At 39.2% G+C, this 13,255-nt stretch overlaps 1 protein-coding gene across 1 annotated transcript in view; it reads left to right on the top strand.

The window, feature by feature from the left end:
- Positions 1–13,255, top strand: part of SPON1 (spondin 1) — a 1,605,397-nt gene that overhangs the window by 1,433,698 nt on the left and 158,444 nt on the right. The window contains exon 11 of the mRNA XM_044059306.1: positions 3,160–3,342. Within this exon, the coding sequence (XP_043915241.1) occupies positions 3,160–3,342 (183 nt within the window). The remainder of the gene's footprint in view (positions 1–3,159; positions 3,343–13,255) is intronic.

Raw genomic sequence — 13,255 nt, 5'->3', positions numbered from 1 at the left:
CTACCTCTGTAGTACATATAATTATTTAAATGATAAAATCCATTTAGGCAATTGAAATGCTGAATTGATTGTATGCATATGAAATATATTCCTTCTTCATCTTCCGGTATCATCTGTGGTGTTGAAACCTTAGACATGAGAGATACATAGTTCTCTGTCATCTCTGTCATGACAAAAAGCAACAGATTAATTTACACATACAAGAAAATTGAAGAAATATTCAGCAGTATTTGAGTATCTTTGTGTGGGTAAAATTCCTCGTAATCTCTTGACTAATGTAATTGGCTGTGTAGTTTCTGCACCTAAGGTAAAAGGGAATTTCACCTGATGTCACCTCTGTTAAATAGACTGTAATATTTTTTTAGTGACAGTCACAAAAGTGGCCACATCAACCATGTACTGTTGAGTACACACAACAACTCTCTGTCATAGAGTTTTGTTCTTTCTACCACTGATGGTCTCAGTCCTTTACCCTAAATCCTTATCTCACACCCTTTTCATTACTACTAGTCTTGGATATTATTTATTTTCCAAAGTTAGGGGAATAGATAAAATTAACAGTTATATTTCCTATCATTGCCATTCACATGGCACTACCATCTGACATTTGGAATTCTCATTTAGCACTATTACGTTATATTTATTTTCTTTACAGATTGTTTTATTCTCTTGACCATGGCTATAAATCGTACCTTGCTGTGCTTGCAACAAATGAGTGACCAGCTGACTAAATAACAAAGTTTGTTTAGTCTGTCTTCTGCGTTAAGTTCTAGCTCAAACATACAAATATATGCAGTCTTTACTTCCTGTGTATAAGCTACTGGTGTGAATATGGCTAAGACACTATGCACTGTTCATATTTTTTCTCCTTCCTGTTATAACTGCTAAAATTATGCTTGTATGGAGAATTTTGCTTGTAGATCCATGCTGTTTGGCATTATATGATTAAATGATTAATACTCTGCTAAGAGATAAGATGCATAATACTGAGTGACATTTGTAAAGACTATGCCTCATGGTGGTGGACGTATATGCAGCAGAATGGTGTACTGAGCCAATTACATTTCATAAAGCGAGTCTCTATATGTAGTCTTTCTCACTGTGTAGCCACCTGTACTGTTCAGTAAACACACATATAAATGAACACTCCTCCCCAGCATTGTAAGTGACACAAAGCATCACACCCACTGGCTAAGGGATGGTCCCAACTACATGATTTACAGAAGTATGATTATGTGTCTAGAGTTGCATGTCTGATCCCACAGATCCTCTTTCCATGCTGATGCTTTCATCAGGTTATACAGTTGTTCTGCAGCAGAAGAAAATGAAAAAAAAAATGATAATAAAATAAAAATAGTTAAAGCACTTTTTTTTCAATATTGGAACTGTCCTACAGTCTCCTGTCTTGCAGGCAAACCACCCACTTTCCAAACCATCTCAGTGATGCTTTGAAGTTTTGACTACTAGACGCTCAGACAGCACCAGATCCAATCATCACCACCAGCAGAGAACAAGCCCTTAATGTATGTCAGCCACATTGTGCATCATTCATCATCTGCTTTCTACCAAGCTATGGTCTAGCAACATGACAGTCAGCGATTCACTCTCATAGTACACCAATGTTTGTTACGGGCAGCTGCCTGCCATACAAAGAAAATTATATTCTTCTGAATGCTGCATCATTACCTTGATTCACATTTATGAATCATGCTAATGACAGCAAGTGCACAATGTGTTTATACCACTGAGGACAATGTTTATGAATTGCCCATCCCATTTTATATTCCTCCATTCAATTCATTGTCTGATAAATAATTTAATCTATTGCAACATTACATGGAATCTGCTGCCCAACTAGCTCTCAGTGAGGACACAACAGTGAAACTAATCTTAAATGCAGTGTAGTTCATCACAGTTTTCTTCTACTTAATTTACATTAATTTATGTCTGTAATCTGTAATGTTGCTATGTTACAGAACTCAGACAGTGACTAGAAATTCCATTGTGAGCTTATCACTTTCCAGATTCCAATAAATAAAAATAAATAATTAAATGTTCTGGGGATATTCAGTCAAAAACTATCAATGTGCTTTCAAAGGGACATCATTTTCCAAGAGATAACTACTGGATTTCACAAAAGGGTAAAAACACATATAATTCAGAACTACATAGATCTAATGATCTTCAACTTAAAACATGGTACATGTACTTTACCATGCCTCATGTGAGCATACATCACTATAAAGCAAAACTATTCTGATTATTTGTTACTTAACTGTTGTGTGGATATAAGGTCGCCTGAATTGGAGACAAAAATAGTATATAATATCCTACTAATCACTTATTATGCAGAATAGTAGCATTTTAGACAGACCACACAACACAAAAACTAAACTAATCAAATGGGATAATGGTGAGAACCATACAAATTTAACAAAATTAAGTAAATTTATTTTTGCAGGTGACATGCCCCACCCATGGCTGTGTTGTGCAGGCTGTACCTTTCTTATACCCTTACTTAATTGTTCTACATCCAACATCATACAACCTTGGAAAAGGTTGCACTCTTATCAATGATAGTGTACAAACTTGTAAACTTGGAGTTGCTGTCCTGGTATTCTGCATTTTGGTTTCTTGGTGTTTTGTGTTTTAATTTTAGCATTTTTGCATTCTGAGTAAAAGGTTAACATTATTTATTTAACATTTGTTAACCGAGAAAGTCCAACTTGTAATGAACCCATTTTTCAGCAGAGGCCCAGGGATTTAAAACACTCCAGATGCATGTCTTTGAATGTGAGAGGAAACCTACACAAATGCAGGGAGAACATGCAGACTCCGCACAGAAGGCACCCCAGGTGAGAATCGAACTGGAGAACTTCTTGCTGTGAGGCAGCAACACTACCACTGCACCATCCTTATTTTAAAAAGGAACAATGAAAATGTTGTCCCTTTGTGTTTGCATCTCTAAAGTACTGGCTAGTTAATAAGGCTATTATATGCTTTTGCCAACCACTGTTCAGTATGGGTTTGATAGCCTTGGACAAGATTTTTTTGATTTAAAGCAGATGGTGCATGCACATATTATTGACTCATGAATATACAGTGCCCTTATTTTACTTTTCCTGTACTGTAAATTGAAATTCCTTTTTATTTCTTTAGATGACACTCCAGAAACGTGCATATACTCTAACTGGTCTCCATGGTCTGCATGTAGCTCGTCCACCTGTGATAAAGGCAAGAGGATGAGGCAAAGAATGCTGAAGGCCCAGCTCGACTTAAGTGTGCCCTGCCCCCACACACAGGATTTTGAACCGTGCATGGGACCAAGCTGTCACATTGAAGGTCATACACAGTTTTCAATTAATTGTTCTTCTAATGCATTTGAGGTATAATAAACTATTGTGGTTAAGGTTTGTCCTACTTACTTACTTTACACCAAAGCATGAGAGGGCAAGCTTAGTTGTATGAATGGAAACCCACATAAAATTTTCCTGTTTGAAGGTAGAACCCCTCTGAACCCTTATTTAAGTGCTTCAGCAGCTGTATCCCATTATTTAATGTAAATAAATGTGAGGCCGTAAGTTTTCAGGTAAGCCAGGAGGACTATAAGAGTCACCGGTTTGTATAAATAGCCTTGTTTGATTATGGTTTCCTGAAAAGAAAAATCAACCAGACAACGATTTTTAATTAAATTGTATTTAGATTTGTTATTTCATTTTTATTAACTGATTTGTATATATATATATATATATATATATATATATATATATATATATATATATATATGTACAAGGAATACATTTTGACTGAACAACATCCAGTGCTTACTGTGACGCCCGTGCACCGATCCAGCAATCAAGGAGCCTCAATCCTCACCACTAACACCAGTGAAGGGCATCCTCATAGGGGAGGATAACAAATACACACACAGTAAAGTACAATTTCCCTTAAGAGCACACAGAGATCACAATCAGTCTGCGGCTGGTTTCTCCCTTTCTCTCCAGATCCCCAATAAGACTCCCCACTGGCACAGCTATAGGGACCAGATCTCAGCCTATTGGGCAAGCAAAAACCTCCAGCACCCTCCCTGTTCAACCAATGCTTTGTGTCCCTGCCAATGTAGCTGACACACACACACTTTGAGATAAGAGTTCTATACAACCACACAGACACTTCTGGGGAAGGCTGGCACAAGTTCTCCAGCTGTGTCCCTTTTACCCAGATTATACAGTAGAAATCACTGCCACTGCCCACTAATATTTATTATTCATCAGCTACTAAAAGGTCCTTATGAAAGGGTGTCCAATTATACTGTGCAATATTATTATCTAAATGGTAAGTGCAACTGAACAGTCAAGGCTTATTTGGAATGGCTTTGTACAGCACCACTATATATATATATATATATATATATATATATATATATATATATATATAATGTACTCTAGAGCTTAAATTATCTCTACACAAAAACAGCCACAGCTGAAAGGTTTAAAAATATGTAATAGTAAATAAAAAAAACACCAGACAATACTTCTTACTACAAAGAGCTAGTCAAGAGTTCAGAGATCCCAGAGAAATACTTAAAGTAATACAGTAGAAACATTCTGACATCAATACAGAAAAAAAAAAACTAATCTAATCTTCCTATTTCCTAGCTATATCTAAGAGAAAACACAATTCTAAAATAAACTTACATATAGAGGATAGGCAGAGTGCTGGTGATGTTGGATGTTCTCAAGACAAATGCTAAATGCTCTGAGTCTCTCTGTCCTTAAATTGATAACACAGTACCGCTAACTCATAGGTTCATAGGTTGGTACTGGGCTATCTGCCCGAAGGCATATATTAGCCCAGTCATGCTGTGCGGTATTCACCTCCCCTTTAGTAGTTCCCTAGACCCTTGTACTAGCAGCTAGTACCCTTGGCCCCTATCTAGTAGTGCTGTTGGTGTGATCCCCGGTGTGAACTTCCTGTTACCCATCCACTCATCAAGGTTCCTCTTGAAGAGTGATAGTGAGGGGCTCTGTCTTATGTAGATCGGGATGCTGTTCCATAGTAAGGGAAGTCTCTGCAAAGGGAATCTATCCCTCCAGCATGTTCTATTCATTGTTGCAAACTCATTTCAGATTACATAATTTCTCCCTGCTTCCCAGGCTAACAGAAACTCTACATTTACATTGCTTTGATCTTGTACCTGGTCAGGAAGCTGCAACAATAAAAGACATTATACATGCAAATTCTAGCAATTAAATCTACTCTCAAAACAAAAGCAAGAATTCCTTTGTCCAGACATCTCGGCTCCGGGTTTTGTGACCAAACAATGACGCAATGCTTGACTTATAAGTTTTCCTACAGCAGAGTGCACTGTTACATTTTTGCAGTTCCACATTTAACACCATTTTTTTCCATTTAAGAGAGCAAGCATGTGGCTTACATTAATATTTAGAAATGACAGAATTATCTCCAAAATTCTATATAGCTAGGCTGGCAGCCTTCACACATCTTCACACTTAACATCAAACATTAATGAGCAATCATGCTATGTAATCCAGAGAACATGAATACTTCTAGGTTAGTATTCTGTGCTGCTGTGGTTTCTTCCAGCTCCTCCCCTCATCTTTTACTCTTCCATTTAAATCAGTCAGCGTTCTTGTACTGTGCACATTACTTCCTATTGTTTTCTTCTCTACGTTAATTACTATATTTGTCCTTTAGTCTGCTTCCCTTCAACCTGCGCTCTTAACATCACCAATGCTGCTCAGCTGCTATGATTTTAGTATTCAGATTTATCCAGTCTCCTCCTACATTTGCTGATTCCCTCATAAAGTTAGGCAGGGTTATGGAGATATATATTATCACATATGTAAGGTAAATGTACACAAAAATTTCCTATGAATTATTATACATGGCTTCATACAGAAAGAGTTTCTGGTTTCTGCCACGAAACATAAGAAAGTACACAACTTTTTAACCCATGACTATGAATTTCAATGGTTACAATGCTATGATTTATTTTTGTTCAGAGTTCGAGAGGCATGCTCACTTAGCTTCATGGGTAGTTTCTGGTGTAAGAGTCCAGTGAGGAGCCTAGTCCAAATTGGCAAATGGCGATTTGCCCAGCCTTTCTCAAGACTGCACAGTTAAGCAAACAAAGGTAGAAAGATTCAAACCTTGTAATCTTGGCACAGGAAGCCGTTCATTAAAAAGTTAGAGCTTTAGTCTACTGCACTAACTGCAATACCTACTTCTACCCTCATTTGTAAACCGTACCATTTCCCTATGTCACCCAGCACTTTACTTCTCTTTTGTCCCCTTCTTCATGCAGGCACATCAATTTTTTCCTTAATCCTTTTCTTTTCTTTGTCCACCTTCCTTCCTATCTGATCCTGGTTGAGCCTTATAGGTATACAATTATTGCTCATTGTGTCAATCTGTAGTGTCTCCAACTTTCTTCCCCCAGTAGCACAGCAGTTAAAAATCTATTGGTTCTTCTCATTGTATGGGTCTCCCATGCCCCCATGTCTCACTTACTGCCTGTGGTAGTCTCCCCCACCCCACCCAATCCCCAGCTTGGCCATATTGATGCAGTGTTTTGTTTGTCCAGTTTCAAACGCTTTCAGTTAATGTATTTTAAAAGAAAACTTTTCCCCCATATCGATGCCCTTACCACAATGCTGATAATGAGTCCATTATGTAGAGAAACATACCTTGCACTGCACTCCACCAGAAAGCTTTGTGTATCAGTGTCTATTCCTGCACATCATTTTATCATGCCCCTTGTTTCCAGTTTCTTTCAGGAACATAGTGTGCTCTAAAACTTGCTCCCATATTCTACAAACTTTCCACACTTCCTGTCATCTTGTACTTTGTGAATCTGCATTACATCTGCCGTCAATTTTTCAGGATTTCACAGGAGTTTTTCCGCTGAATATGGTGCTTCTGGATGAAATAGCAAATGCGGCAGGAATCTTAGTCGGCTTATATAAGGAAGCCTATCTTTTTATTTTATTTATTTTTTAATAATCTGTTAATGGGGTAAGTGCACTAGGTAAAAATACTGCTTTTCAATGATACCCTGTAAGCACTGCCTTGTTAAATGACTTGATCAAAGCTATAAAGTACGGGCATTAAGACTGTATCTACAAACTACAGGACCTGTTTCAAATTAGGGGACATGCTGATGTGTTTTGGTTGTAAAGTCATTAACTGTCAGCACACCTCATATGGAAATGTTATGCATTGACTTGGACTCTTCTTATGTCTGGCCTTCTCCTTAGTTTCTCTTGTTCCTCTGCTTGTGGACAATATAGCTGCTTCCTCCAATCTGTAGTGTGGCTGTAGCAATTCTCTGCTTTAAGAGTGTCTCATTCTCCTTTCTGGAAACTCTTTTCTCTGCATAAACACAGTTTCAGAATTTTAGTAAGTCCTAGGTAATTACTGCTGAATGAGAAAAAAAATTTCCAAACACTAAACCAACACTGCTGCAATGCTTCTTCCTCTAATTTATTTTCATGGATTGCTTGTTTTGTTTCTTACTCAGAGACATTTGCAAGATATGGATTAACTTCAATTGTTAAAATAATCAGCTGTGAAAGAACAGTTTCTATGAATTTATGCTGCTCTATTAGTCCCAACTTCCTGAATTGACAGGCTCTGAACAAATATTTTTTTATTTAGCTGTAAATTTTAAATACAAATGTTTCACAAAAGAAATACAGTGTGGTGAATATTGCAAATACAACAGATTATCTGTATTATTTAAATCAACAACCTTTATTTTTGAGATTCTTTATCTGTTCAAAGAGGAAATACAACAGGAAAAGATTAGGGGCTATCAATAAATATAAAACAACTTTCAGACCTGAAGAAATGTGTCTAATGAAAAGTAAAATTCTATCTGAAAATTGGGGGTGTAACAGTAAAATTCATTCTAGGGGTTCTGACTTCACAAGGTTATCCACTGGTATAATCATTTCATCGCTTCTGCTGCTACAAGTTAACATATAATTGGTACATCTGTGCTTCATACAGCTCATACATAGAGCTATCATATTTTATATAACTTATATGTAGACCTATCATATTTCATATAACTCATACATAGACCTCTTAACATAAACTGGGATGTTAAACAGTCAAACAACCTGTGACGACCTTGCCCTGGCCCAGCAATCAAGGAGCCTCAATCCTCACCACTAACACCAAGGAGGTTGTCTCCTAGGAGAGGAAAGGATAACTAATACACAGAGTAAAGTACAATTTCCCTTAAGTGCACATAGAGATCACAGTCAGTCTGGGGCTGGTTGCTCCCTTGCTCTCCAGGTCACCAATAAGACTCCCCACTGGCACAGCTATAGGGTCCAGGTCTCAGCCTAACTGGGCAAGCTAGAATCTGCAGTACCCTCTCTGTCCAACCAGCACTTTTTGTCCCTGCCCAAGTAGATGACACAACACACACACACACACACTTTGAGATAAGTATTTATACAACTTCACAGACACTCCTGGGAAAGGCTGACACAGGTTCTGCAGCTGTGCCCATTTACCCAGACTATATGGTAGTAATAACTGCCACCACCCAGTTAATAATATCAGCTACTAAAAGCCATTAAAAGGGTGTCCCGTTATTACTGTGCAATATTAATATCCAATGATAATGTGACTATACAGTCTAAGGCTTCTTGGAAGGGCTTAGACAGTCAACTCTATAAATATATAATGTACTCTAAAGTATACTTCATCTCTACACAAACCAGCCACAGGTAGAAGGATTTAAAAATATTTAATAATAAATAATTAAAACACAAGCATATCTACTACACCGCAGAGATATCTAAGAGTTCACAGATCACACAGAAACGTAAAATAATACAGTAGGACAGGTCTGGTTTCAAAGAAAAATACCTAATTAATCTTTACTAGCTTTAACTATTCCTACAAGATTTCACAGTGCTACAAACTTACATGTGAGCATAAGCAGATTGCTGATAAGTTAGATGTCCAAGATCAAAATGCTTTTGGTCTCTTGTGAGAAATAGTATTTAAACATTACTAACAAACATGTCTCTAAGGCCCTCCCAAAATTACATCAATTTTGACACTTAGGTTTTCCCATTATTCATGTTGCATCATCTTAACACCAGGTCTGAGTTCTCAGGCCACAAACTGCATTATTTAGCAATCTAACACCTGCACAGCAATAGAAGATATTTCACATGTATATACTAACAGAAACCAAAGCAATAAAGCAATAAAGTACCTTCCACATCTAAATTCTAGTCATAAACTTTAGCCTTAAAACAATGGGCATGAAATCTTCATCCAGCCACCCCACGGGCCAAATTCTAACATGAAAGGATACAACATGCTTCACTGGGCCAGTACAGTGAAATGCTGTCACATATTTTGCAGTTCCACATTTTACAGTGCTTTCTTAAATTTAAAAACACAAGCCTGTATTTTACATTTATTTATACACTTGATAGAATTATATATAAAATTCTATTTGACAAGGCTGGCAGCCTTTGCCCATATCTCCCTAATCATCACATCCCCCCACCCAGGGAACTCAAGCAAGTTTTTCAAGTCCCCCTTGAGAAACATCACTTGAGAGAGCCAGGTCTGTCTGGGTGTACCTCACCCCATTCCCTGTCTTGAGAGCACATCTGCATTGGCAGTGATACTCCCACTGCGGTGCTGCATTGACATATCATATGCTTGCAACCCTAGGCTCCATCTTAGCAACTTGGCATTTTGCTGACTGGCTCTGTTTAACCATGTTAGAGTGTTGTGATCTGTCATCACAGTGAATTTTCTTCCATACAGATAAGGCTGAATTTTTTTTAGTGCCCACACTATGGCTAGACATTCCTTTTCTACCGCTGCATAGCATTCCTCCCTGGGTTAGAGCCTATGACTCAGATAAACTACTGGGTGCTCTTCTCCCACTGAAGAAATCTGGCTAAGTACAGCCCCCACCCCATAGTTTGAAGCATCCACCTGCACAACAAATTCTTTGCTGTAGTCTGGACTGACTAACACAGGAGGTCCTCCCAAAGCTTCCTTAAGCTTCTGAAATGCCTGCTCACATGCTGGGGTCCACACTACCTTATCTGGCCTGTTCTTGCTTGTCAGGTCTGTGAGGGGAGCAGCTATGGTACTATAACTGGGAATTAATTTTCTGTAGTACCCTGCTTCCCCAAGAATGCCCTCCCCTGCTTTTTGGTAACAGGTGCAGGCCATGCCTGAATAAATTCCACTTTGGCAGGTTCTGGCCTTATATTACCACTCCACACTCTATGTCCTTGGTAGCACACTTCTGCCATACCCACCTGACATTTGTTGAGCTTAATGGTCAACCCTGCCCTCTGTAGTCTGCCCAGCACCTCCCTGCATGCTAAAGGTGTTCTTACTAGGAATGGCTGTAGACAGCAATATCATCCATGTAAGCAAGGGCAACCCCTCCTGCTCCTGCTAAGATATGATCTACCAGCCTCTGGAAAGTCACTGGGGCATTCTTCATCCTAAAAGGCATCTTTGTGAACTCATACAAGCCAAAAGGAGTCACAAAGGCTGACCTCTGTAGCACTGGGAGTCAAGGGCACCTACCAGTAACCCTTGGTAAGATCAATGGTTGTAAGATACTTAGCCCCACCCAGCTGCCCTAGGGTCTCATCTGTCCTAGGCATGGGGTAAGCATCCAACTCTGTGTGCCTATTTAATTTCCTGTAATCCACACAGAACCTGGCGCCAGCACCACTGGTGAAGCCCAGAGACTTTTGGATTTTTGAATCACCCCTAGTTCCAACATCTCCTGTACCTCTTCCTCCAGAGTCTGTTTGACTCTCTCAGGCACCCTATAAGGGGCCTGCCTGATAGGCCTTTGGGGTCCTGTATCCCCCTGGTGCTGCAGCAGGTGGGTGCTCCCTGGTTTCCCAGTGAACACGTCCCCAAATTCCTGTAACACTGCTCGGATTTCTTGAACCTGGGTAGGAAATAGCTGCTGGGACATTGCAACCCCTTCCACCGAGGTGTCAGCCCAAGCCTCACTGAGGAGATCAGTTACAAGATCTCTCTCAGACTCCTCCTGCAATCCACTGAAAAATGCTCAGCACAAGGGCCTCCCTATCATGGTAAGGTTTCATCATGTTAACATGGTACAATTTGTGCTCCTGCCATCTGCCTAGCACTTCCACCATGTAGTTAACAGCACTTACCTTTCTTACCACCTTGTAGGGGCCTTCCCAAGCTGCTTGCAGCTTGTTGTGTCTGACAGGAATGAGAACCATTACCTGCTGCTCTACAGCATACTCTCTAGCTTGAGCATTCCTGTCATACCACACATTCTTCTGTTGTTAGGCTTCTTCCAGGTTCTTCTGGGCCAGGCCAGGCCCATGAGTTCCCTGAGCCTTGTCCTGAGGTTCACGACATATGCCACAACAGACTCCTTGCAAGACTCACACTCACCTTCCCACTCATCTCAAATTAAATCTAGAGGTCCACTCACCCTATGTCCATACAGCAACTCAAATGGTGAAAAACCTGTGGATTCCTGGGGAACCTCTCTGTAAGCAAACAACAGATGGGCAAATATTTGTCCCAATCCCTCTTAAACTGCAAACCACTTGTGATGACTGTGTCCTGGCCCAGCAATCAAGGAGCCTCAATCCTCACCATTAACACCAGGGAGGTTGTCTCCTAGGAGAGGAAAGGATAACTAATACACACAGTAAAGTACAATTTCCCTTACGTGCACATAGAGATCGCAGTCAGTCTGGGGCTGGTTGCTCCCTTGCTCTCCAGGTCCCCAGTAAGACTCCCCACTGGCACAGCTATAGGGTCCAGGTCTCAGCATAACTGGGCAATCTAGAACCTCCAGCACCCTCTCTGTCGAACCAGCGCTTCATGTCCCTGCACAAGTAGCTGACACAACACACACACACTTTGAGATAAGTATTTATACAACTTCACAGATACTCCTGGGAAAGGCTGACACAGATTCTCCAGCTGTGCCCCTTTACCCACACTATACAGTAGTAATTACTGCCACCACCCAGTTAATAACATCAGCTACTAAAAGGCCCTTAAAAGGGTGTCCAATTATTACTGTGCAATATTAATATCCAATGGTAATGTGACTATACAGTCTAAGGCTTATTGGAAGGGCTTAGACAGTAAACTCTATAAATATATAATGTACTCTAAAGCATACTTCATCTCTACACAAACCAGCCACATGTAGAAGGTTTTAAAAATATTTAATAATAAATAATTAAAACACAAGACAAATCTACTACACCGCAGAGATATCTAAGAGTTCACAGATCACACAGAAACTTAAAATAATACAGTAGGACATGTCTGGTTTCAAAGAAAAATGCCTAGTTAATCTTTACTAGCTTTAACTATTCCTACAAGATATCACAGTGCTACAAATTTACATGTGAGCATATGCAGAGTGCTGATAAGTTAGATGTCCAAGATCAAAATGCTTTTGGTCTCTTGTGAGAAATAGTAGTTAAACATTACTAACAAACATGTCTCTAAGGCCCTCCCAAAATTACATAATTTTTGACACTTAAGTTTTCCCAGTATTCATATTGCATCATCTTAACACCTGGTCTGAATTCTCAGGCCACAAAATGCATTATTTAGCAATCTAACACCTGCACAGAAAGTTACAACAATAGAAGATATTTCACATGTATATACTAACAGAAACTAAAGCAATAAAGCACCTTCCACATTTAAATTCTAGTCATAAACTTTAGCCTTAAAACAATGGGCATGAAGTCTTCATCCAGCCGCCCTCGGGCCAAATTCTAACATGAAAGGATACAACATGCTGCATTCACTGGGCCAGTAGAGTGCAATGTTGTCACACATTTTGCAGTTCCACATTTCACAGTGTTTTCTTACATTTAAAAACACAAGCCTGCATTTTATATTTATTTATACAGATGATAGAATTATATATTAAATTCTATTTGACTAGGCTGGCAGCCATTGCCCATATATCCCCAATCGTCACACAACCCATGAATGAATGTATTTGTTTTTTTTCACAAATAATAAAAGATACAACCAGGATATATAAACACACAAATAAGGACTATATCTTTGACTGGATTCTTACAAATAAATCAAATAACATAAGTTCCTCTGGGTGCCTTGCTAACAGTATCCATTACCATTTACCAACTTATGGTGTTAGAAACCATCCCAAAATACACAAATAGGTACCCTACAAACA

This window comes from Protopterus annectens, chromosome 17.part0, assembly GCF_019279795.1.
Source record: "Protopterus annectens isolate FY-2018-M chromosome 17.part0, PAN1.0, whole genome shotgun sequence".
NCBI lineage: Eukaryota > Metazoa > Chordata > Ceratodontiformes > Protopteridae > Protopterus > Protopterus annectens.
This window is presented reverse-complemented; position numbering and strand designations above follow the sequence as displayed.